Source organism: Python bivittatus, unplaced genomic scaffold, assembly GCF_059951505.1.
Source record: "Python bivittatus isolate LINGU-HERP-01145 unplaced genomic scaffold, Pbiv_v1 ctg000610_np1212, whole genome shotgun sequence".
NCBI lineage: Eukaryota > Metazoa > Chordata > Lepidosauria > Squamata > Pythonidae > Python > Python bivittatus.
In genome coordinates, this window is record NW_028277088.1 from 573,684 (window position 1) to 600,646 (window position 26,963).

General features: G+C 42.4%; 1 protein-coding gene across 1 annotated transcript in view; it reads left to right on the plus strand.

Annotated features, from left to right (window-relative positions):
- The window catches only part of LOC103059031 (KAT8 regulatory NSL complex subunit 1-like), a 38,670-nt gene that overhangs the window by 6,000 nt on the left and 5,707 nt on the right, over positions 1-26,963 (plus strand). Inside the window, exons 2-8 of the mRNA XM_088150600.1 lie at positions 5,923-6,064; positions 9,611-9,796; positions 13,051-13,178; positions 18,015-18,219; positions 22,486-22,651; positions 25,034-25,174; positions 25,983-26,149. Coding sequence (XP_088006726.1) covers positions 5,923-6,064; positions 9,611-9,796; positions 13,051-13,178; positions 18,015-18,219; positions 22,486-22,651; positions 25,034-25,174; positions 25,983-26,149 — 1,135 coding nt within the window. The remainder of the gene's footprint in view (positions 1-5,922; positions 6,065-9,610; positions 9,797-13,050; positions 13,179-18,014; positions 18,220-22,485; positions 22,652-25,033; positions 25,175-25,982; positions 26,150-26,963) is intronic.

The window sequence follows — 26,963 nt, forward strand, 5'->3', positions numbered from 1 at the left end:
TTTAATTATTTTATTGCATGGGTAAACATGTATTCTGTCATTGTAATCCTTGAGCCCTAACTCAGAAGAACCTAAGTGTGCAGAAAGTTAAATCCTTGAGCCCTAACTCAGAAGAACCTAAGTGTGCAGAAAGTTAGCTTACAGTGAGTCAAACTGTTGGTCCATATAGATTAATCTTCTTGAAAAAGATAGCCAATTGCACTGTAGGCAAGAGTTTTTTCCAGACCTGCTTGCAAAGAGAAAAAAAGTTAGAAGTGGCACTGGAGTTTTCTTGGAAGATGTAGGGGTACATCCTGAAGCTATGCACGTGGGAAAAAAATCATGGTATGATATGGATGAGAATCTTGAGTTTGTTTTGCAGTATTGATGGTGGTGATCTTCATTACTGTCAAATCAGAGATTCTTGAGATAGTGAGTAATATGCCCTCTATTAAATTACAGATAGTTCTCACTTATTGGTGGTAATTGGGACCAGGAATTATGTCGCCAAGCAACGTGGTTGTAAGGTGTGACTTCACGTGACTGTACCAATGGCAGTCCCAGTTGCCATTGTTAGGTGGCTCCCACACAGTCGCAGCATCCCGCGAGCACGTGATCACCATTTGCGACCTCCTGCTGGTTTCCCCATTGACTTTGCTTATTGGAAGCTGGCAGTGAAGGTCGCAAATGACAATCACGTGGCCATGGGCTGCTGCGACATTGTAATTGTGTGCCAATTGCTGAGCACCTGAATTGCAGTCACGTGACTGTGGAGATGCTGTGACGGCTGCAACTACAAGAACCTGTCATAAGTACCCCTCTTTTAGCGCTTTCATAACTTTGAAGGTTGCTGAACGAGTGGTTGTTGAATGAGGACTACCTGTAGAAGATTAGACAGAATTCTTGAAGGCTCACAAGAATCAATTTTCAATGTACCTTTTGGACAAAATTTCTTAGATTAATTTCCATTTGGATATCTATGTTTAGGTAGTTTCAAAGACCCCAGTCCTGTGGTTTTGAAAGGTCTTTGTTGATAAAGCTGATGATATGGACAGGTTGCTTGGGGATTCATTAGCCACTCTTGATCTGTGCTGTTTTCACTTGCTAAAATCTGGCAGGCCTGGATTTCAGTATAGTTTATCCCTCTCTGCAAGGAGGAGAAATTCCCATTGTACTTAAAGACTTTTAAATTAATTCTGCATAATGTTCTGTATGTAATGTAATGTAATGAAAAAGCAGCTTCTCATCTTCAGAGGGTCTTGGGTGAAAGTAATAGTTGGAGCTGTTTGGTGAGTTTCAGAAGAGAAAGAGATTGAGTTTCTTGAGTGGGTGAACTACAGTATGCCATGGAAAGGCATATTTGTTTTTATTGATCACTATCATGACCTTCAATTCCATTGATCATAATAGCATTCTTCTCAATTCCTTGATTGGAGAACATTGTATTGTCATCTGTTTCACACATTATTCTAAGCCAGTGTTTCTTAAACTTTTTCTCTCAAGACCCTTCCCACTTTTAAAAGTTATGATGGAATCCAATTGTTTGTATGGGTTATATTTATTAATATTTACCATATTAAACATTAAAATTGATGCATTTACTGCTGCTACTGCTTCTCAAATTCATTTGATAGGATTTTAATATTGTATTATTTTTCAACATAGACTGCCAAATAATTTTGATTTCGAGGACCCCTGAGAGGGCCTTGGAGGACCCCTAGAAGTCCTAGGACCACACTCTAAGAAACACAGTTCTAAGCTGTTTGTTTCATTTAATACATTGGTTGAACATACTGTTTGACTATTTAAAGTACTGTGCAAAGTAGCCATTTGTGGCTTAGTCAAGAAAGACATTTTAAAGCAAACCTTGGCTTAGTGTGGTATATTAATTCAGCTGTTCCTGTATTAGCATGAAAAGGGTACTAGCCTGCTCCTGTTCCACCCTAAGGCTGCTTGAGTGTCTGATTCATGCTAAAAAAATTGAGCTAAAGTGTCATCAGTATGAGGAGGATAGAAACTCTTACTTATTCCTACTAATATCACAAAGTAAGTAATTTCTCTAGTAAGTAGAAGATATCTAAATTCTGAATAGGCATCCAGAGGCAGGTTTAGGTTGAGTGTGGATAAACAAGTTAGGCTTCATCCAGCTAAGTTAGAAGTATAATGGCTGGAAAACCTACTGCTCTGGGTGGTGAAGTTGTGCTTTTCCCCTGAAGGACCAAGTTCTCAGTGTAGAAGTTCTCAACATATAACTTGTGGACATGCAGATAGAGGTGATTTCATCAGTTTTGCCTGATTCGCCTACTGTGTGCAGAATGAAGAATAAAGGAATCTACCTTGTCCTGGATAATGTTTGTCATTTAGCCCAATATTGTTGAACATGGCTCTCTGGGGTCTCCAGCAATTCTCTGTCCTGGAGTCCTTGGCTTGGGTGAAGGTGCTAGCAATTAAACTTGAGATCTGTGGAGAAGTACAGAACTCTTGCTGCTTCTTCTAAAGTGTTTATTACAAGTACATCCTATCTACATATCCATAAAACTGTCCTCAGTAATCATGAAATATTAACCGTTACTGGATATGTTGGTTACCAGTTTGATCCTGGGCTCAAGTCATGGTGCTGCTTTTGACCATAAAGCTTTAAATGAAGAAATGTTTTTAGATAAATTTGCCTAGGAACCCATTTCTCTTCAGAAGTCTTTTTCAGCTCTCCTTGTCCCCCTTTATTTGTGCAGCAAATAAGTTCCAGAGATAGGAACTTTCTGTGTGGCTTCCCCAATTTGAAACCGTCTCCCTAGAAAGTCCACAAAACCACAATTTTAAAGGCAGTACTTTTGTTATGTGTGGCTGCTCTTGGATTCTGTGCCTGGATGGTTGTCTGGATGTTCACGTATATAAATTGCCTTGCATCTAATTGAGAAGGCAGTATAGACGTTCCAGGAACAAATACCGTAATGCACTGGGTGCAGCTGAAAAGGGAAATGAAAATAAGAGAACTGATAGACAAAAGGCCACATACAGGTGAAACTCGAAAAATTAGAATATCGTGCAAATGTTCATTTATGTCAGTAAGGCAATTCAAAAGGTGAAACCAATATATGAGATAGACGCATTACATGCAAAGCGAGATATGTCAAGCCTTACTTTGGTATGATTGTGATGATTATGGCGTACAGCTTATGAAAACCCCGAATTCACAATCTCAGAAAATTAGAATAGTGTGAAAAGGTTCAATATTCTAGGCTCAAAGTGTCCCACTCTAATCAGCCAATGAATCCATAAAACCTGCAAAGGGTTCCTGAGCCTTTAAAGGGTCTCTCAGGCTGGTTCAGTAGGAATCACAAGCATGGGAAAGACTGCTGACCTGACAGTTGTGCAGAAAACCATAATTGACACGCTCCATAAGGAAGGAAACCCCCAAAAGGTAATTGCAAAAGAAGTTGGATGTTCCCAAAGTGCTGTATCAAAGCACGTCAATAGAAGGTTATGTGGGAGGGAAAAGTGTGGTAGAAAAAGGTGCACAAGCAGCAGGGATGACCGCAGCCTGGAGAGGATTGTCAGGAAAAGGCCATTCAAAAGTGTTGGGGACTTTCACAAGGAGTGGACTGAGGCTGGAGTTAGTGCATCAAGAGCTACCACACACAGATGGATCCTGGACATGGGCTTCAAATGTCGTATTCCTCTTGTCAAGCTGCTCCTGAACAACAAACAATGTCAGAAGCGTCTTACCTGGGCTACAGAAAAAAAGAACTGGTCTGTTGCCCAGTGCTCCAAAGTCCTCTTTTCGGATGAGAGCAACTTTTGCATCTCATTTGGGAACCAAGGACCCAGAGTCTGGAGGAAGAATGGAGAGGCACACAATGCACGATGCTTGAAGTCCAGTGTGAAGTTTCCACAGTCTGTGTTGATTTGGGGAGCCATGTCATCTGCTGGTGTTGGTCCACTGTGCTTCATTAAGTCCAGGGTCAACGCAGCCGTCTACCAGGAGATTTTGGAGCACTTCATGCTTCCTTCCGCAGACGAGCTTTATGGGGATGCTGACTTCATTTTCCAGCAGGATTTGGCACCTGCCCACACTGCCAAAAGTACCAAAACCTGGTTCAATGACCATGGGATTACTGTGCTTGCTTGGCCAGCAAACTCGCCTGACCTGAACCCCATAGAGAATCTATGGGGCATTGCCAAGAGAAAGATGAGGGACATGAGACCGAACAATGCAGCGGAGCTGAAGGCCGCTATTGAAGCATCCTGGTCTTCCATAACACCTCAGCAGTGCCACAGGCTGATAGCATCCATGCCATGCCGCATTGCGGCAGTCATTGCTGCAAAAAGGGCCCAAACCAAGTACTGAGTACATATGCATGCTTATACTTTGCAGAGGTCCGAAATTGTTGTATTTCCAATCCTTGTGTTATTGATGTCATGTAATATTCTAATTTTCTGAGATTGTGAATTTGGGGTTTTCATAAGCTGTGCGCCATAATCATCCCAATTATACCAAAGTAAGGCTTGACATATCTCGCTTTGCATGTAATGCGTCTATCTCATATCTTGGTTTCACCTTCTGAGTTGCCTTACTGACATAAATGAACATTTGCACGATATTCTAATTTTTCGAGTTTCACCTGTATATCAGCAGCAGCAAATTTAAAAGTATACAGAAACAGTCTCTGTTCATGTGACTTTCAGTCCAACATTAAACTTCATTCCAGACATTACTCCATTTTGATGTGTTTGCTTGATGCTCTTCAATGAGAAAGTTGCTATACTTGCACTGAGGATGACATGTGTATGTGCGCGCGTGTGTGATGGGGACACATTTTTTATTCTGTGGTAAAAGTAAAGATGCCCTTGATGGAGCTTGACTGTTAGTGACTCAATGAACACATCCATGCAGTTTGATGAACAAAAATACATAGAAGGTTGGCCATTGCCTTTTTTCCCTAGCTTCCCACTTGAAACTACAGCCCTGGAGTTTCCTGGTAGTTTCCCCACCAAGTACTAATCAGATCCAGTCTGTCTCAGGTTAGTGAGATACCATCATACCATGATGACATTCTCGTCAATAAACACAAGTATTGCACAGATATATCAAGTCGTTTGCTTGTAAAGTGGGCTGGCAGTGGAGAAACTCCTACAGTAGAATAGGTTATTGAAGCTACTATGGCATCTACTGAAGCAATAACCCTTTATTTGTACATACTGAGATTTTTATTTGGAGTTCTATGTTACTCTAAAAGTAGCTTAAAAGAGGAGGAGGTTTGAAAAGAAGGTACCAGTTTTCAGGTCCATCCAGTAGCATTTGGATAACTTCACACTAAAGTAGCCACCTGTTCCTCGTTCTCTGAAAATGGGGTATGCTGAGCAATGTACTTGCTGTGATGGTATGCTCCCGTCTGAGGCATGTGCTGCTTGTCAAGGGATGACTGCAGCTGCAGCTCGTCGTGGGAAAAGCTAGACAGTGGGACTCTGTGTGTGCGCGCACTGGGCAGGGGATTCTGCTCATCACTGAACATTATGTCTGGGAAGTGCTACAATGCAGTAAACTAGATAGGCTGCTGCTTATGTAAGGATTTTAGTCTTGATAGGCTTTTTCGTGAATTTCTCAAACTGCTTTTTAAAGGTGTCCAAACTGTGCCACTTTCTGCTGTGGAGAATTAATGGATAATTTAATGTGCCATTAGTGATAAGTAGCTGCTTGTTTGTTTTGCTTCACCAAGGAAATGGGAATTTTATGCTTTACGTGCTTAAACGTAATTTGTGTTTCAAATTATGTAATCCTAGTGACTACATGTTTTTAATAAGTGGCAAAAACCCAATTAAACCTTGAAGAAGTACTGGTTTGTATATGCTTATGTATATCTCTTACGTTTTTTATCATTTTGACTCTTATGCACTGAAGTGTGAGAAGATGGTACTACCAGCGTGCCAATGCTTATGTTTCAGGCGACAGCTGGCAGAGCGCCAGTGGGCAGTAGAGAGAGCAGCCATTATCTGTCGGTGGACATGGCTGCAGGCTCAGGTTTTGGACTTGGAATATCGCATAAGGCAGCAGACTGATGTTTACAAGCAACTTCGTGCCAGCAAGGTAGGGCAGCTTAATTTCTTTCCATAAGAATCTTTATACACACACACGCACACGCACACGTAGATATAGATACAGATATAAATACTTTTCTAGAGTTTTAGACTTTTCTGGGGAGGATAGTACACAACATCATGGTTGTTATAAGCATGCTGTGCTTAACCCTGGTTTATTGAATTAAGCTATAGTTGATGAGCCCAGGTTTACAAACTGGAGTGTCTGATCTTATAAGCTAAAGCCAAACATGGATATTGCAGCTTAGCATGTTGTATGGACCAGGCCACAAAGTTTTCTAAGACACCCATGGATATTTGTGGATTTGGATTATAGTTTTACAGCCCAAAGCCTTATGCATGCTGTAAATTAGGGCCCATATGGTTTATTGTATACATAGTGGTGGGCCTTGAGTTTTCATGTCAGCTGTGAGTTAAAATTCCACCATGAAAGCGACTAAAGGAATATGATTTCTGTATTAGTTACATGCTGGATATAAGACTTGACACATGAATGTTTCATGTGTTAGTGCTGAAGGAGAAACCTGTGATCTGGGATCATTGGAAACTATGTCAGGCCACCCTCCTCCTCCCCTAAGAAACCCAAGACATTTTTATAATTGGAATTTGTCTTTTTCTGGGGTTAAGGACATCCACTGACTGCAGCAGTATTTATTCTAGATAAATATAAAAGTACAGGAAGTCAAGGGAAAATATTTTTGCAGATTCCCACCTGCTGGGAAGGTAAAATTTATCCCTGTATGGCTGATTTTAATTATAATTTATATGCAACTTATTAGGAACACAGTAAACCAAAGATTCTTTAAAGCCCTTGACAGGATTCTGGCAGTACCTTCTCCCTGGTATGAAACTTAGTGGATGTGGGAAAGAGATGCCAGGTGAATGAGTGAGAATTCCACTTGCCAGAATTTAAGCCCCACAGGCTGGATTCATGCCTTGTGTCAAGCCTTCATGTCATTTGCTGGTTTGTGGTTGAGCTTTATTTATTTATATTTCAAATTTAGTCACCTCCCATCTCACTCAATGAGCGACTAGGTGAACTCAACTGTTATTTTTAAATAATACTTTCATTGTCATTTTTACTTGTATTTTTGTAACTTTGTTTAGTTTATTGGTTCTTTTAATTTATTCTATTTATCATAGATGTTTAGTAGTTTTAAATAATAATCTCATTATCATTATATTTTATGCACTACTTGTATTTATTGGTTGTTTTAATTTATTTCTATTTACCATGGATGTTTTTGTCAATTGTTCTGTAAACTGCTGTGAATCTATTGATATAATCTACTGAATATACAAATAGAATAAATAATACAAATATGATAGGTGAAGCATATTTTATTAGTGTATTGTGAGAACACTAATATGTTCTCTAGGGGGTGTGCCATTTATTTAGACAAAATGGTTAATGTGTCTTATTATTTTATGCCAAACTTTATTACCTAGAATCAAAGATGGTGGTTAGACTCATTTCTGTTTTGAATTTTTTCTTTCATTGTCTGTGTTTGCACAGCACACTAGGCTAGGCCAAACCGGAATTAAGTAGTTTGAAGCTTAGCAGGTTCTGGGAATCACGCCAGCGTCTTAGTATGTTGTGTGATCCGGATCATGTTCGTTGGTATATATTGGCACCCTGCATGTTAGTGAACACAGCCATTGTGTTTTCTGAGCCTGTGTTCATGGTTCAGCATATTGTATGAACAAAGCCTCTGAGGCTTTTTTTTAATGTTAGTGAATCAAAGAAAAAAATAGAGCTTTATTTACTTGGGGCTAATAAAGCAGAGCATATGATTTGCAGAAAGAAGCGCTGCCTGGGGAGACGGAAGATTTCTTGCCACTGGAAAGGCTAGAAAGACCAGTGGGCATGTCTCAGCGTGAGGCAACTTCTTATGTTCAACTAGGGTCAAGGGCCAGTTTTCCAAGAGAGAGTTCTAAACATTTTGTCCATAACACGCATGTAGCTTTTGTATGCATGTAGTAATGTGCTGGGGGGTGGGGGCGGAGCACTTGATTCTGCCTTTGAGAGGAGGACAACAACATTATGCGGCCAATTTCCGACCTCCTGGAGCATAGTAGCAATTGGCTTGCAAAGATCTTTTCTTTGCTCCTGCAAAATAGTCCTGAGAGTTTATTTTACATTTGTGGGAGTGCTAGCGATTGCCAGTCAGTGTTCTTAATTAGGAGTAATGTTTCTCCTTTGTTTTTGTAATTGTTGAAGTTGTCCCACAAAAGTTGGAATGAAATTGCCAAGTCCTGTTAGCATATGCTGCAGGATATAGAAGGAAAAAAAGTTAAAAATAAGAACTCAGTTGAAATTGTAATCACATTATTTTTTGTGTATTTATAAGATTTCTGTAGTTGTCCAACTTGCATAATTGTGTTTCCTGGTTTTGTACATCAGATAAAAGCCCCCATAACCAATATTGCAAATAAAAAACCATACAACATCAACAATGATCCTGGGTCAACATCCGGAGGGAAAGTTAACTTTTTAAAGTTGTCCAGAAGGCTAACAGAGGTAGGGCTATCCAAATCTGGGGAAAGGGGGGCAGAAAGGACACACCTCTTTGGTCCTATCAAATGATATTGCCTCAAGAAGGGGACCTGGAGCATGCCTGCGCAAGAGAGCATGTAGGATAGGCAGAAAGAGCTGCATAGGTGGTCTTGCAAGAACCTGGTCCTTTGCCATGTAACCAGCACCTTGAATTGCACCCGGAAGCCTACTAGGAGCTAGCGCACCTCGCAGAGTAATATTATTACACGGAGGTACTGTGGTGCATCTGTAACTACCAGTGTCTCTACATTCTGGACCAATTGCAGCTTCTGGATGGTCTTCAAGGCTGGTTCCATGTACTGCATCCTACAGTAGTTAAACTGGGAATGACTGCAACACGTGTCCAACATGTGAGCAACAGCAGTAATCTAACCTGTGAGTGACTGCAAGCCAGGCCTCCCAATCCAGGAACAGGTGCAATTGATGTATAAGTTGGAGTTGTGCGAAAGCCCTCCTGGCCACAGCTACCACCTTCTCTGATTTTGAGTAGGGGAGTGTTGGTTCCTCCAGAACCAACGATGGAAAATACCCAGTTCCGAGTTAGGAGGGGCCCCAAGCCCATAGTTGCTCATTCTTGCTAAGATTAAGTCAAAGCCTGTTCTTCCCCATCACCCCCCACCCCATGGCTGGCAAAGGACCTTGACAGTATTACCTGATTGCTTGGGGCAGAGAGATATACAGCTGGGTCCTGATGGTATTTCACCCCCTGCTGAAGAATGAGCTCACTGAGCAGCTTGTAGATATTAAAGCAGGGACAGACTAGAGCCCTGAGGCACCCCACCAAGTGTTCATGCAGTGATGTAACCATCTAGCATTAGTAACGATTTTGAGTAATCTCCAGAATGATTAGGTTTGTACCATCCTACTTCAGGCAGAACAAATTCATAACTTTGTAGATTTTGTGTGTCTGTATCAGCTGCCTTCGATAGACATTCATTCACGTAGAAGAGCTTCTAAATAATCCCTTTCCTTGCCCAGGGCCCAGTTATCCTGGGCAGTCTCCAGCATGAAGATGGGCTGAAACAGCAGAGTCGACTTGCCTCTCCAGCAGTGATGAACTCCAGAAAAAATAAAGCACTGCCTCCATCCTCTCCCCATCTCAAGGTGCCCCGTGGCTTATCTCCTTGCATCCCTTCCTATCTCCTACAAAATGCAGAGAAACAGGTTAGTGCTGCAGGAAATGTGTACTGTTGCAATGAGCAGTGAACGGGAACTCTAAAAATCTGTGTTTTAACATTTATTAAAATTGCCCTTGACTTGTTTGAGGGCTTGGAAAAAACTCAAGTTCTTGATTACTGGGTGTCCGGAAATGTCAAGGACTTGTAAGACAATTGAGTATATTGTAAATAGTATATTAACAGAATACAGATAAATTTATTCTTATAATTAAGGTCTCAAAACGTCGGCTTTTACCTTAGCTTTGCCATAGAAGATAAATTGGTGAAAGGTATTTGATATGTGTTGTGTTCAGAAAACTTTAAAAACTCTAGTCACACGCTTGCATCTGTGTATAGCTGTTTTTTGTTTCTGCCCTTTGTTTTGCCACTGCTTCTGCTTAGTGAAATCATTGGCTTCTTTTCGTTCTGTCCATGCCTTCTCGTGCCTGGAGTACATGCCTTCCTGCCACAAAACTTTTCGTAACCTTTCAGTCAACCGTCCCAGGAACAGCAGCAAAGAACTCATCCCTCTTGGCGGGAGGAGGGACAACTGAGCAAAGCTAGCTCACCTGAATTTCAAACCAGACCGGGGAAAGTACCTGGGGGAGGGGGCTGCACCAAGAGATTAATTTACCTTGTAAATAAATCCTATTCAGCTTCAGTGCTCCCTACTCTTAGTTTTTAGAGTTCTTAGTTGCCAGTCATGACCAGGCAAACCAAGGTTGGATCTGGTTGACTTAGGTCCTTGTGTAAGTGGAAGCAAGAAGCAGGCCTGGAAAAGCTGGCCTGTCAGCTTGATTTTGAAGTCCCAGGTTATTTCAGACCTACCAGGCACCTGGAAGGCCCAGGAAAGATCAGAAATTTTTCATCTTGCAGGGGCTCTTCTTATTTCTTTGATTGAGCAGGGGAAAAGACCTCGTAGATCTTAGACATAAAAAGACAGACGCCACTTCCTTTTTGAGGGTCATGGCTAAATAGCGGTTTTCTGCTTGTTCTGGCAGCCGCGAATGAGCTTGCTTTGAACAGCCCCTCTATAAAACCTTAAAGTGGATATGGGTGAATTAGGAGAAAACCATGATCAGACTTCAAACTGAAGCCTGTAGATCAGTGCTAAGAGTAAGCCCACTCTTAGCACTGATCTACCATGAGATTCCTTTTTGAAGGAGGATGTTGTGGCCAGTGAGAAATAGGTAGCTGGTAGAAACATATAAATAGCTAAGAGAGCTAGGTCCAAAGAAATTTTGCAAACTGCAAATATTTTAATAGTCAAAAGGAGGAGTAAATTCTAAAATGTAGCCACAAAGCCTGTTAACGTCATTGACACCTTCATCATCTTCACCATACTGTGGTAGAAGATTCCATTTTGATTTACTTGTTAGAGAAAAAGTATTTTCAGTGAAGAGAAAAATACAACAAGGAAGCGTAAAGAAGGCTTTTTGTTCTGATATAATTCTCATTAACAAGAGGTTTAGGAGTGGTGGTGAACTCCAAATCTAAGCTGAGGTTCCATACTGAAGTGGGGCTTATGAGGATAGTTTCCTGAAATTTGGATGAGTTCTCTGTCAGGTGAGGAGCATTCCAGCAATCAGATGTGAGCGTTTATGTGCTAGAGAGCACTTTTCAGATTTTCAAGGCTCAGTTTATCTTCTGCCTTCTTTGTCTGGAACTGCAGCTGCAGAGCCATTCTTGGTCTGTTGGAACCTTATGTACTGACTTCCTAGTGTGTGATTTTTTTTTTTTTAACAAGTTGGTATGTTTTACTAGCATTGCTAGTTGAGATTGTGGTTTCAAAGAAAACAATCTCTACTGAGGGTAGGATAATATTTCTTAGGAAATAGTGGGGGAGTTGGGTTTGCAATTGTAGTGGGCACACTTTCCAGGGAAAACCCATTATAGAAATACTGTCCTACTTGGCTTCTGAATTGTCACCAGATTTCTCTTCTTCCTTCCCCAAATACTGTCTATGCCTGAATTCCACATTTTCACTGCAGAGCTTTAGCCCAATCCTATGTAAGCCAACTCTGGAGAAAATCTCATTCTGTGAGGTTTGATTTCAAGTGAGATTGCCTGAGATTGTACCCTTGGAAAAGAAAACAAAATAAAAAATAACATGAAATGGCCAGATTCCGTGCCAGACCGGGTTCTTCATGGGCGCAGCAAATGCCTTGTAGACACAGGAACATGTGGCCCTGATTAAATTTTCCTCCGCAATGCACACAGAGGCTTATGCATTTCCTGTGAAGCAATTAGTGCATGTGCCTTCTCTACAAAAAAGCTGAATTTCTTAAAATGCTAAAAATGGAGAGAGACTTCCTGTGCTGCCTTCTGATGTGAAGAGAGGAATGGTTCATTATACTAAAAGTGTCCTGACTTTGAAGATGTGGAGTGGAAAACAGTTGGATAGCTTTTGTCATGCGTATTATTTGTAGCATAAAACTAAATGACAAGTATACGTGTGTGTCTGTGTGTGTATGTTTTGGGAGGCTGCTGCAGGGCATCTAATTAGCATGTAGGAAATTAGTTAATGTATAAAGGGCATATGACGGCCTGTATCTTTGGGCCAGGTTTCACCTGTCCTGGTGCTTGTCCCAAGAGGGGCTATGAAGGTTTGCATGGGCATCTGGGGGCAGTCCTTCTCGGTGGCACCGTCTTACCTTACGGAATTGCTAATCCCCAAACATTTGTGGTGGGCCTGCCTGCTTGCCTTCTGTAAGGCTCTTATGACTGTTCTTTACCTTGGAGTGCTTGGATGATACAAGCGGTTACGGGCTGCCTTTTTATACTATTTTGATTAGTTTTACTGATTGCATTTTACTGGGATTTTTGATTTCTTGCTGCCTAGAGCCTCTGGAATGGGCCTTATACATGTTTTGGTATAAATAAGTATTGGAATAGAAATTCTGTGGAATCTTTAAAACTTTGGGCTGTTTATTGCCTTGGTGGGTTATTCTGTTGGGCTTTGGGTTGAAATTTAATCATTATAGCAGGAAAAGGAATCTCGTGTCTTCTGAGATAAATTTAAAGGCAGCTTTTCGTTTTTATATCTGTGTTTGCTTTGTGTTGAGAGTTTTTTGAAAGCAGCTAACGGAAAGGAACATGAGTTGGTTATCCCTGCTGAGATGAAAAATCAGGTTGAGCATTGTTAAGTTGCTGCTTTTGTATTCTTATTCTCCTGTTTCTAGACTGCTAGTAAGTAAACATGTTTTCTGATTCATTCTGTCAGACAGCTTGGATGAATCTGAATTTTTTTTTCTCTTACAGAATTCTCACCTTGCCCAGTCCTTAAGAAACCTTGTGTGTCAAAATCCCTCCTGTGCTCCCATCAATGGGTCTCCAGAGCCCCCCAAAGCCTGTGCATCACCCCATCAAGTGAACGGAATAAGTAACTGGTTAGTTCTCATCTTCCTACAGGTTGATCAGCATGATTTGAAATTTGCCATGTTGAACAAATGTCATTTCGCTATATTGTTTTTGTGAAACAAAGAATGTGGATATTCAGAGAGGCTTTTCCCAAACATCTTGCTTTTTATTTACAAGCCTGAAATATGAGAAGTTGATCACTTCAGATTATTTTTTCATGGTTCGTAATCTGAGATTGCTTCACTGGGTGAAAAAGGTGGAAAGCAAAGCTATTTTTCTCTTCCTTTGGTATAGTTTTAAATGCAGGTATGGAAAACCCTCTGAAGCCAAGAGGCCACTTGATCGAATAAGAGAGAGGTGCTGCTCTCAAGATTCAAAACACTTCTTCTAAATCCTTTTTGAAGCAAGCACAATCCTATCAGAGGGTCTCAAAGGAGAGACATTGAGCATTTCTTTATTTAAATAATTTTCTGGTCTGTCTGCCCACGTTATCTTTAGCAACTCTCAGCAAAAAATAGGTCTCCTGTGCTTAATACTTCTGGGAGCTCAAATGGTACTTCCTTCTTACACAACAAAATCTTATTGTGGTCAATATAAACATTGTCTTGGTTCCTTGGTGCAGGAGAGTTACTTGTTTGTTTGGGCTGGACCCATTCTGACTTGCAGTTCAAACTAGTTTGGATGCTGAAGCATCTCTTAGTTCTCTTCTCTTATTTTTGTTATGGTCCGTCTTACCTTAGCCATTTCTTTATGCTGTCTTGGTGGTTTTCAGACTTTCAGAAAGCCGGTTAAATGCCTACCTTGTGACGACTTTTTCCCCACTCTAGAACTGAGGGGGGAGTACAAAGCAACATTATTAGATTCGTGTTGTGCCAATGCTTGAAGAGATGTTACCAAGCCCATTGCAACCCAATTGCTAGTGATACTAAAATTCAGCAACTGCAAGACATAGTGGAATATTCCTTGAACTTTAAAAACATCCTTCCTGCTGTGTCAGGATTGTAATTATTATGGTCTGAAAGGACTAAGGCTTGTATTAAAGGAAGCTTTTGGGTCCATAATGTCATCTAATTGTAAATTCAACTTGGTTTTGCTTCTTCCGCATCTTGAGTTTTTCTGCCATTCTTGGATGCAAGGTATATTTTGTGTTTTGATCCTATTCATGCGATGAATTATATAGAGATCCTTCTTACATACTTGGAATAATTTCCTCTATTGTATAGGTTTATCCTTTTGCAAGGAGTACAGGGAGTCAGCATAAGATCTTCTTTTTTCTTTTTTTGAAGCTCCTAAAAGTTATTGAATATTTGTTAAACGCTTGCAGGTTAATAGATATTATATTATTGGCTGCATTTGACAAAGCAACCAACCATGTTTTTTCATTAAACGAAAATGCTCCAAGCAGCCTTGGATTTTTATGTCTTTCTTCCTCCCACTATCCTGCTTAAATAATAAAGAATCCTATGTAGTTGGGTTTGGAAAATATTGGATGCTGTCCCCCCACTGGGTTGAGCCTAGCTTCTCTTCCCAATTAGATTATTTTTCCTCTTGTTAAAAAAGCTTTTTCTCTAACATACCAAACAAATTGTTAAGGTTTAGGCCAGGTACTAAGTTAAAGTGTTCCTCTAGGCTTCTGTTACTTCAGGTTTATGGCAGGACCTGCAGATAGAAGCCCCGTTCTCTGTTATTTTCAGCATATCTGGGTGAGGCTATGAAGGTGCAAACCCAGGTTCTGATGCAGGGCTGATACAAGCCCTTCCGGTCTTCCCACTCAGGAAGTTACAGAACTGTGGCATGCGTGACTGGAAGTTGCTCCAAGTCTTTTTGTTAGATAGCCACTGGTCAGGAGACCCCGGGTCCAAATCTCCCTTCAGCTGCACGCTGGGTGATTTGTGGCATCTTATTGTTTTTCCATTCAGTCAGTTGCACACAGTGATTGTGAGGTGAATAATTGGAGAAGGAAATGCAACATATGTCATGTTGAATTTGTGGAAGAAACAAAAAGAGATAACTATCTTAAGAGTTTGAACCGCTCTGAGTCTACTTTGGAAGCCTAATTGTTTTTCTGAATATCAAAAGTTTAATAAAATAATGTAGCACCAAAAAATTATTTCCAGGATATCAACTCCAACAACTGTACCAAAGACTTTTTTTCAAGTTCTATTACAGTCAGACAGTATAACCTTGCATTTGATTTTTGTTTCCTAAGGGAAAGCTTTGCACTGTCTCAAATTTCACCCTGTTGCTTTCAGCCCATTTCACTAACACATCAAGTTCATTTTTAATTTTATTATTTTTGTTCTAGCTATCCCATGCAATTTTTGTTCATTTACAAACCTGATAATGGGATAAGATTAGGTTGATAAAATTTGTTCTTAACAGTTCCATGCTGACTTCTGGTAATTATCACATTGTTTTCAAGGTCATTTCATACTGATCTTTTTATCATTTTCTCTAGAATCTTCCCAAGTATCAGTATTAGGCTGACAGGTCCATAGTTTGCTGATTTTAATCCCCCCCTCTTTTTGAAGGTTGGACATTTCTTCATCTGACTCCCAAGATAAAACAAGAGTACTGCCAGATCATCAGCTGGTTCTTCCATCTACTCTGGACATTTAAACTCATCCACATTAAAGAGGTTTTCTCTGGTCGCATGTCTGTCAGCCTCAAACTTCAGTCCTGTCCTTTTATCCTTGGTTTCTTGGTGGAACACACCGTTTTGTTGGAAAAGACTGAACCAAAATAAGAGTTGAGTGGCTCTGCCTTTCCATCATTATTTGTTAGCATTTTGCCTTCTTCATTGAGCAGCTGACATAGGGGATATTTTATTTTGAACATATCTAAAGGACCCCTTTTGTAGCATCTTTTGCTGACTCAGTTCATTCTAAGCTTTTCCTTCCACGACACCAGCTCTGGAATTCTAAGGTTTTTGGATACCTGCATTGTGTTTGTTGATCTGAAAAGTGGACCCTGCACCTGTGGGAATACACTAGGAAGAAGAAGTTTGCTTTCTTCTACTGTTCTCCATTTTTCCTCATTGGAATGATTCGCAATTATACTTTTAATAGCCTCCTTCTGTTTTGAACTGCTTTTCCTATTATCTTTTCCTGCCCTCTTGAATAATAGTTTTCTGTTACAAGGTGCTTGTTCCCTTGATGAAGAGGGTGTGATGTTGACCAGGAGAAGGGCTGGTTACCACAGGATGAGGCTGCTTTCATTTAAATATGTTGCCTTGCTTGCTGCCAGGCCTTTCAGCGTAACAGGCTGTGGAACACAATAAACCCTGTGTTGCGCTGTCTGGCCTTTAAAGCTTCTGACTTTGAAGACATTTAAAGTCTCAGGAGTGGCTGACCTCATCTGGGGTTTGAAGCAAATCCGCGCTGGGCCTGGTGGGTGTCCTTTAGGGAAGACCCGGCCTGTCAGCTGGACTGGGATGAAGGCAGTAGCCAACTGCTTCCAGGGAGTCACCTCCTGTTATGTCACTCAGAATTAATCTTAGCTTGAAGAAGTAGGTGCTTTAATGTTGATGAAAAATCCTCTGACCCCATTTGACCCGAAATCCTAGTAACTCATAAATTTGGGTACATTTGAGTGGAGGAGGCAGAAAGGGAAAACTAGCTTCCCGAGTGTCTTGGAGTTAGTTGTGTGTATCCTCTCTGGGCCTCAAGTTGCTGAAGGTGAGGGAGAGAAGTCTACCCTGGCCTTGTACCCCTTGGGAAAAAGGCAGGCAAAACAGCTGTGAAGGATAGTTTGGAGGCAGCCTCAGTCATAGAGGAAGTGTTTGCAACAGGTCAGATTGCATTTAGGATTCTTTTAAGCCCCCTTGATTCCAGTGGATCTACTGTAAGGATGGATAAGTGCAGTAAAATTTCCCGACCCACTCCATCTGGGCTTTTGTGATACTTGCTGTCTGCTCTGCTGGTGCCACTCTTGACTTGAATCAGACGAGTGAGCAAATACAGAGGATTGTGCTAAATTACAACAATGGAGTCTAAATTAAGGAGGTTTACTTACAGCTGGTAGGCACGTCCATCTTATATGGGTTGCCCGGGGTCCTGGCTCGTTCTCATTCCAACCTGAATTTGGCAGTAATGTTATGTAATTTACAAGGCTTTTTATCTGTTGTTTGATACCCTCCACAACTCCAAAATGTTTTTCAGTCCTTCCTTCCCTCAAAATTCCCATTGGAGAGTTGAGGGACATTTCTGAATCAAGTTGGCCTGTTTGATGTTACTGATTTTCCTCTTTATGGTCTGCAGGGCACTTGATTGTAATGCCGGTCCAATTGGTCCATTGTTGAGTGGACTCATTTTCAGATTAATCTTCTTAATTGATTTCAGAGGAGCTTCTCCATGTCTAAGTCTGGATCCAACTCAATAAAATAATTATCGAGTACAGATTTGTTTTTGAGGAAAATACAACAATCCACATTAAATCTATTTTGGTAAATGCTGAGTCTCGAGTGAATTAATCAAGACTGGCAATCATTGGCTTTCAGCCTTGATGGCAGTGGGACTGCCTCTGAAGGCCATCCGCTGGGAGGCAGTGGGATTCCTTGGGCAGTGGTTTGGCCGCTGGGCTAGATGGGCCAGGGCTCCAATCCAGCATGAACGGCTAATGTTATATTCGCCGAATGCATGCTTGCTTTCTGAATGTACGTAATGCACAATGTGCAAAATCACTTTGAAATCAAATTGAAGCAATTTGATGGAAGCTCACAGTTGTGCTACTAGTTCCCTGAGGATTTATTTTGCAAAAACTTTGGGGGGCAGAGGAGGAAGGTTACCATACTTTTCTACAAAATGACGTTCTTGTTAGTTTTTCAGAATACTTCTCAGTGTGAACGTTTCTTTTCTTTGGTACAGCTTGAGCGCGTGTACCACCAGCAGTTCTCAAGAGGGTGCAAGTGCCGACAGGCACCTCAAGAAACCAACGCAGCTGAACCACGGCCTGCCTGCAGTGGCCTCTTCCCTTGACAACAGCTGTGTTGCGGCTAGAATCCGTCCAATTTGCAGGTACAAGAAGCGCAGGCTGGTGAGAATCAACACCATTGCTCAACTGAATAGAAGGGTAAGTGTGAAGTTTCATCACCGTGGCTCCTGTGAAGAGAAGGAAGACATTTGAAAGGGGTTTCTGATGTTAGGACTGTAAGAACAGCCTTTCTGGACTAAGGCCCACTGTAGTCCAGCATTTTTTTCCTCAGAGTGCCTAACCAGATGCCTCTAGGTACTGCTGCCCCCTCCTGCTGCCCCCCCCAGCTGTGCCCCCAGCCCTGTGGTAAGAGGACATCCTCACAGTTGATAGACCTCACTAGACCCATCCTGGATGGATTTATCCAGTTCCCTTGGGGAGCCCTCCAGAGGAGTGCCATTATTGTGGCAATGAATTTCACAGGTTAAACTATGCCCTGTGTGAAAAAGCTGCCTGTTTTGTTTGCTTTAATTCTCTTTCCAGGCAGCTTCCTTGGATGGCCTCTGTTCCTATAGAGGATTAAAAGCTTTTCCCTCTTCACATTGTTTATGCCACGTATGATTTCATATGCTTTGATCATGTCCCTCTTCAATTGCCTCCCCCCCCAGTTTAGAGTCCCAAAGATTCTAGCCCACTGATCGTTTTGACTGCTCTATTCTGCACTTTTTGCAGACATGCTATCGATTTGCACTAGTGCATTCTAAGGCTGGCAGTTTTATTTTCAGTCCTTTTCCTAATGATCCATAGCGCAACATTTGCCTTTTCGACATTGGCCGTGCATTGAGTCAATACTTTTATGGAACTCTTCATTGTGACCTGAAGATTTTTCCCTTGGTTAAATACAGACAGTTGAGACCCCATCAGTGTATATGTATAATTATGTTCCTTTGCTGGAGTGTGAATCACTTGACAATTATTTAAATTGAAATGCATTTTCCACTTGCTTGATCAAATGCAATTTGAATTCATTCTTCTGGAGCTCTTCATAAATGCTTTTGGTTTTAGCATTATTTGCAAAGTTGGCCAGTTGCTCTTTGTCTCTTAGTCAGTATCTTTTATAAACAATTAAAACCACCAGTTCCAACACAGATCCTCAAAGGATTTCACTTCTTCTTTCCTCCATTGAGAACATTGCTCCTTTATTCCTACTCTGCTGTAAACCAGCTTTTTGCCTTCTGTTTTTAAACCAGTTAGGGATCTGTAACAGGATAGGTCCTCTGATCTTGTGATTACTAAGTTTAGTCAAAGCTAGTGTCAAATACTGAGGAAAGCTAACTGATTTTCAGGCTTGTAGAATAGTTTTTCTATGAAAATTCATAGGCGAGCTCTCCTGCTGAATACTTCAGAAACCAAACTCTTCTGTCAAAAAGCCAATAATTTTACTTGGTAAAAACAAATTATAGTGCTGTTTCCTGCCCTTCATGGCACTGCTTGCTTGGGACATTTGAGTTTGTTCTTTTATGCAAACACCTAACCCTGGCATTTGGGGTCATCTTGCTTCCTTGTCTGCTTTTGATACACCAAACTGGGAGAAAAGAGGAATTTCTCCTCTTTTTATTAGTTATGTGTTAGGCTCTTTAAAATCCGAACGCCTCTGTCTTGTAAACAAGAGGCTGCCAGCTGGGTCAAGTCACCTTTACTTTATAATTAGCTACCCACCTGAGTGGAAAATACCTTGCAAGGGCGTGGTCAGCAAGTTCTCCCTCCCCTGCCCCTCCCTCCCATTTATCCATCTGCATTATCAGGCAAGGCATTTTGCACATCCACAGTGGAATCAGGCCCCCCACTGTGGAATTTAGCTAGCAACTTCTCTGTAAGATCTCAGAAGTCTTTGTCCATCTGCTCCCTGTTCTTTGTGCAACTACAGACATAAGCGATCGAACTGCAGAGCACACAAGAGTCCACCCCTTCTTCCTTTGGGTGTGGTGCAGTTCCTTGAAGAGCTGTAAACCAATATATATGCAATTAGGGTTAGGGATAGAATTGCAATTAGAACTTATGAAAATGTTGGAATGTAAACTGCTCCTATACAGAATCCCATTGGTTCCTTTCTTCTCCCACCCAGTTATGGCCTCTTTATCCTCCCTTTCTCAAGAGTTGATCAGCATTCCGTGCCATTTTGACTTGTGCCCCATCAAGAAGCTTATTTGACATTTATCTGGGAAAGGCTAATCTGCATATGTAGGCATGGGACGGCTGTTCTGTTTTATGAGCCAGAACAGGCTTTAAGTTATAGGCATCAATATTTAACTGTCACCAAATACATTGAAGTATGTTTTCTACCAATCAGCAGTTGAGCATCAGCAAATTGCCAGTTCAAGAAAAAGCATGTTGGAAAGACTTGGTGAAAGTATAAATTGATCAATATATATTTATCTGAAGGCTGTCGTTGTGGAATCCAGGTCACCCTTAATAAAGCTCTCCTCGTTCACAATTGTGATAAGAAGACAGAACTGGCTTGTACAGGTAGTTCTCGCTTGCTGACCACTTGTTCAGCAACCAAAGTTACGATGGCACTGAAAAAGGAGACTTACAACCAGTCCTCAAAGTTGTTGCTGTTGCAGCGTCCCCGTGGTGACATGATTGCCATTTGCAATCTTCACAGCTGGCTTCCGACAAGCAAAGTCAACGGGGAAGCCAGCAGGTAGTTGCAGGTCGTGGTCATGTGACGTGCTGAACAACCCATGGTGGTTCGCTTAACAACCGCAGCCAGAAGTGACTGACTGACCTCATAAGTCTTGTGTGGTCACGTGACATTTCACTTTTCAACCGTGTCGCTTAGCAACGAAGCTGCCAGTCCCAGTTGCGGTCAGTAAGTGAGGACTACCTGTATTGCCAAAATCTAGATGGGCGTCAAAGGGGCTGTTTGCCTCACCACAATGTGCTCCTCTGGGCTCTGTGTCTGCTATCAACCACAGTCCAGGACAAGGGAAGCAGTGTGGCAGTTGTCATTCAAGAGGCTCTGCGGGTGGCCAAGGCCCTGTTCCCCAGATAACCACGAGCGAGGCTTTACTCCTGAAGTTGAGCTCTACGGAGAAGCTGCTGCTCGTGTTCTACCGCCCGTCCACCGCACAGCGGCGTCCTTTCCCTTGCTGCTTAACCTTATACTTGGTTGGCAGTGGAGTTCCCCGGCTGATGGCCGTGGGGGACTTCAGCTTGCCGTCTTTGGGGGGAAGGCCAGAGGCGTGGCTGCCATGGCGACCCTAGGCTTGTCCCAGGTTGTCTTGGGCTGGACCATGTTAGGGGCACGTTGGATCTGTTCTTTGTCCCAGCAGATACAACACGGTCTGAGGATGTGGGACGTTAATATTTGCCCTTCGTCAGGGCCAGATCACGAGGGGATTGGCTGTTGCCACTGTCCCCTGCAGGGAGGAAGGACCCATTTGATCTGACTGCCCCAGAGGTCTAAAGGATCTACTTGGGGATTTTCCCAGGGCCTTGGTGGGCAGTTCTGCTGAGATCATGGTCACCTCCTAGAATACGGAGGCAGCAGGGCCTTAGAGAGGACTGCGCCTGAGCAGCCTCTCCCTGTTCGCCCACCCAGCTCCTGGAGATGAAGCAACAGAGATGCTTAACTTCGTACTGTGTCAAGGTTGTGTCAGCCGCTGTTCCCTGGGGAATTTGTTGAAGTGTGCGATTTGACCGAGAGCACGCTCACTCCTGTGTGCCTCTGTGTGGGCAGCTTTCACTTCCATCCCTTGAGACCCTCTGAAACTGCTTCTCAGGGTGAACCCAGGTGGCAAAATGGACCTATTGTTCTACTTCTTTAAAAAAAATCCTCTTTTTCTTCATTCCAGCTTTTTCATTCCATTCCCGTTCCATCTAGTGTCCTTTTTTCCCTGCTTGGTGAAGTTTTGTTCCACTGGGTCTTTATGGGAACTGATTTAGAATTACTTTTCAGTTTTTTTTCCTGGTATCTACAAACAACAGAATTAGCTTGTGTGTGCTGATACCTTTGGCTGCCATGCGTGGCTTTCATTCTGACTGTCCCTTCTCAGCCTCAGGAAGAGCTGAATCAGAAAAAAAGGAGATGCTTACGCATATTTTCTTAGTGCAGAAGTGGGTCATGAAAGCCAGTAAACTGAATGTTTGCAAACAAAAGAGACAAGTTTCTGGAAAGGAAGTTGTGCTCCTCTCATGCTAGTTTGGTTGCACGTTTTGACATAGAGAGCGGGTTGTTTGTGCTTGTTTTTGGGAGTGTTCCTATTCCCATAGGAAGAAGCAAAACTGCGTTCAGCTCATTTCAGGCCTCTTTTTCAGGAGTTGTGCATTCTGCTTGCTTGATTTGCCACCTTTAGTCCGCTTGCATTAGTCTTTGCGCGCATTGTGCTGTGGACAATTAGCCCTTTTATCTCTTGGTTTCAGCCACAGAAGCCTCTGAGCATGAAGTGTAACTGTGAGCAGCCCAATTCCTGCATTTTGTGTGACTTTAAAGCCTCTCTTCAGACCATCGACCCAGAGAGAATGTCTCTAGAGGAACGAATAGCTCTGCTGGATTCTGGCTTCCACCCCATACTCTCATTTCCTCACGGTGAGTAAAATTGCAGCTCGCACTCGTCCATCTGAAATGACAATCTGGCCTCCTTAGATCATTTTTCTGTGTTCTGTTTGCAGGAACAAGTAGCATGTTTATTGCAAAGTGGTTAATTAATCTGTCGAGGGAAAATTGTTAGCATTCCTCTCCTTTGCCACATTTATGCAGCTGCATTTTAACATGTAAGAGGTTTTATTAAAAAAAAAAAAAAGATTTGGTATGTCTGTGTGGCCTTTTCCCAAAAAATAAATATTTCACCTTTCTAAGGGTATTTAAGACTGCTAGATATACCAGGGCTGCAAGCTGTAGGGCAATAAAAAATCAGTATTCACCATTTTAAAATTTCTATATGCTCTACATATTTATAATACTATAAAAATGATACAAATATTAGAATCCTTAGAAAGGATGCTGGATATTAGCCGTTTCCTAAATCTCTAACTTCAGTGACTGTCAGAAACGCCATAACGTTCCATGGAGAGGGAAGCAGATAAAGATAGACAAAAAGATACTCGGCATACTTTCCGCCAGCCGTTTTCCGCTCTTGCTTGTTCGGGGACCAGCCAGCCATATCCCAGAGAGGGAAGAGCTCCCTGACAAATGCCTGGAATGGGAATATGGGTAGTCCTTTGTTAACTACGGTAACCAGGAGCAGAATTTCCATTGCTGAGCAATGTGGTCATAAAGCACAATGTCACATGACTGCATTGGTTAGTGATAGTAATCCCGGTACTCCCTGTCGCTGCTGTTAAGCGAGGATTGTGGATCGTTAAACCAGTCCCTGGTGGCTCGCAAGCAGGCTGGCAGGCAGGTAAGTGGCTGCTGCTGGGCAGGGGAGGGTGCATGGGTAGCTGCTGCCAGGTGGGGGAGAGTGCGTGTGATTTACCAAAGCAATTTGTGGCCTCCTGCCGGCTTCCTCATTGATTTTGCTTGTGGGAAGCCAGCAGGGAACGTTGCAAATGTCAATCATGTGACTGGGATGGTGCAACCGTCATAACTGTGAGCCAGTTGCAGAGCACCCAAATCACGATCATGTGACTGCAGAGGTGCTGGGATGGCTGGAACTTTGAGGACCAGTCGTAAGTACCACTCATTCAGTGCTGTCGTAACTTTGATGGTCGCTGAATGAGTAGTCCTTAACCGAGGACTACCTGTAATAGAAATTAAGCAAATGAGGTACACGTGCCTCTGCAAGCAGAAATGATACATAATTTGGCTGGGTTTGCAAATAAGCTAATGATTTTAATAGTTATCAAAGAGAGCTACTTCTGTGAGAAGACCCATGATAATGAAGTGTTCTGGGCTTTGGGGATGTTTTTTTAAGGATTCGTGTGTTGTGATTCTCCATGGCCAAACATCTCCCAAGTTTTGCTCATCTCTGTTAGCTCAGGATGTGACTCAGTTCTTCAACCTTGATGAAGACGTATTGCTAAAGTGGCCATCTTTAAATAACGTGACTACTGGTTGAGAGAAAGGCATAAGGAATGCGAGTTAATTAGGAATGGAACCCTCGCTGCAACATCTGCTCCCTTGCAGTGAGGCTGACGGGGAAAAACATTTCATTTAATACACTACAAGACTTATTAGTTCATTAAATGGATTAAGCAATCGAAATATTAAAAAAACCCAGGCATATTCCAATCCTCCCCTCCCCAAAGACCAGCCTGTGTCGTCTAATGCAGGGTTTTTCAACTGGGTTCCAGGGAACCGTAAGCCTTAGCACCTCCCAGCGAGATTTCTTTCCCTGAGTCATTCAGGCACCATAGAAAGGGTGGGGATTGCCAGAAGGCCCACCCTTCTGGATCAGGGGTTTTGGGAAATAATTGTGGTGGTGGTGGTGGTGGTTTTCAATAAACATACCCTGAAAATGTCTGAAACCCCCTGCTCTTCCCTACTTTTGTGTAGGTAGTTCCCAGTTTAAGAACGAGTTCTGTTCCCAAGGTCTGCCCTTAAGTCAAATTTGTATAATACTGTATAAGTAGTATTGTGTAATACTAAATAAGTAGTATTATGTAATGTACTCGGGCCATTGTGTATTCAACTCAAATTTTGCTACCACGGGCTCCCTTCTTAACTATGGGTCATCTGTAACCTGGCCATTCTTAACCCGGGGACTCCCTGTGTTCAAAGCTGCCCTTGTGCCTCCTCCTCCTGCTCCTCCTACATATCCTCTGCCCGTTGGGACGTTAAAGAACTGGAGATTCTGTGTAAAGCCCTTCTGGTACTCAGAGCGTTAGCACCTCTCCCTCAAACTTCTTTCGTAGGACTGTTTCCTACCTTGCCATCTCTGTGGTGACTCCCTCATGAAAAGGGCTAGCTGTGTATTATCTGTCACCCTTTTTCTCCTCAAGTGGGAATTTTACTTTCTTCTGTTAACAGGCAACCCTCTTCATTTACACTTTGAGGCCTTCCTGAGAGAAGACCATTGGCTAAGCCATGAACCCAAGTCTCTGAAGATACCCCACTGTGGCCTGAAAGACCTTACCAACAACTTCTGCTCACCTGCTCTTTCTGCACCTGGTAAATTATAGATGAGAAACATAATTTATCTCTATGACGCGATGATGTCATACCTACCTCATGGGCAGTGTAGTTCTAAATATGATCGTTGTTTTGCCGTATCTGATAAGTTTCATCTAGCCTACATTCAGTCCCAACAGTGACCAGCTAGGTATGCCTGGTCATGTGATTTGTGTTTATTTGTTGGCTTGTATGCGGCCTCAGTCGCAGAGTGCTGGATGAGTGCACCAGTGTCCTCAGCATCTGGCCTTCAGATGGGTGGCCAGCTCTGTAGATGGAGGCTCTCTTGGTGGTTTCCCTGAAGGTGTCACCTGTTCTGAATGGTCATCCTCAGACTTCATGATAGGGAATCCTACAAATACGTTATTACCTAATTATATCCTTCCCGTCATCCATGTCGAGGCTATCAGAGTTCAGGATTACTGGGTACCATTATTAGTACAATAGGGGGCTAGCTCCTCTCTCTATCCTCCTCATGGTTTTGCATCAACAAGCATAAAGAGTCTGGGGTTTATAGTTACATCAGCTAGGGTTTTTAGATTTTACAGTATTGTTGTAAATCTCTCAGAGAATTAGACTAATTGGATGATGATGAATAATGGAGGCAACATCATATGCCTGCAGTATATTCCTGCCTGATGACTGGAAAAGAGTGCATTTGGAAAATAAATCTGTTTTGGTGATTGGCAGAATGCAGAGTTAGCATTCCTTGTTAACTGCTGATCCTGACACAGGCGTAGAATAGCCGGGATTTAGGAGGCGACTTGGATTTCACTGAAGCTTCTCTACCCTCGCATTTCCCTCCCAGGTTCTCTGCTGAAAGGGTTGCCCAGTTGCAGCTTGTGCACTGCTAACCCTCCTACCCCCAAGCCGAGCGCCTCACACCATGGGCCCTCTTTGTGCCTCGAAAATCCTCCCGTTCCACACTCCAATCAAGTTCCTGGTCATCCTGCAACTGCCAGCAGCTCAGCACTGGTGAGCTGGAACAAGATCCTTCTAAGAAAGAAAACGATGCTGCCGGGGGACCGTCTTTCAGCTTAAGCTCCTTCCCTTGTCTGACAGAGTGAGAATGTTCCAGAGAGCTGTGTGGTGGTTTATCAAGGATGTCCCGTTCTCTTCATCCTGAACTGTCTTTTATTTGCTTAATTTAATTATCCATGCATGCATGCATGCATGCATATAGCAAGCAAGCAGTTTGGAGGCTACCTGACTTCTGATGACCCTGGATGGCTTACAATTACGAAACAGTGGCAAAAAAAGAAAAAAATCATAAGCAGCTTGAAGACGGGCATATTAACAAAAAATCCACCCAATAGGGGCTCCACTCTCAACCTATCCCAAAGCCAGGTCTTCAGAAGCTTCAGGAATGCCATCAGGGTGGGAGGCATCCAGCCCTCTGGGGGGATTTCATTCCAGAGGGCAGACGCCATGACAGAGAAGGCAGCTTCCTGGGCCCCGCCAGATGGCATGCACTTTGCAAGCACCTTCCCCACAGAAGTTTAAATTTTGCTTTTAAAGTTATCACTCAGATTATTGCTGCATTGATCGTATTAAACTATTTACATTTTCTAAGGTTAGGTAAAATGTGCATTTTAGATTGGCAGTGAAGATTATGTTCTATTTCTCTTTGTTTGAGGGGGGAACTGTTTCTGTGTTCTTCAATGTTTTGTCTTCTGGTTTTTAGCATTTTATCTCCAGGTTTTCTCTATTATATTTTTGAAGGGTTAAGTTGACATTTTCATGCCACACAGATTCTCTATGGAAAACTGTTGTAGCCATTTCAGGTGTA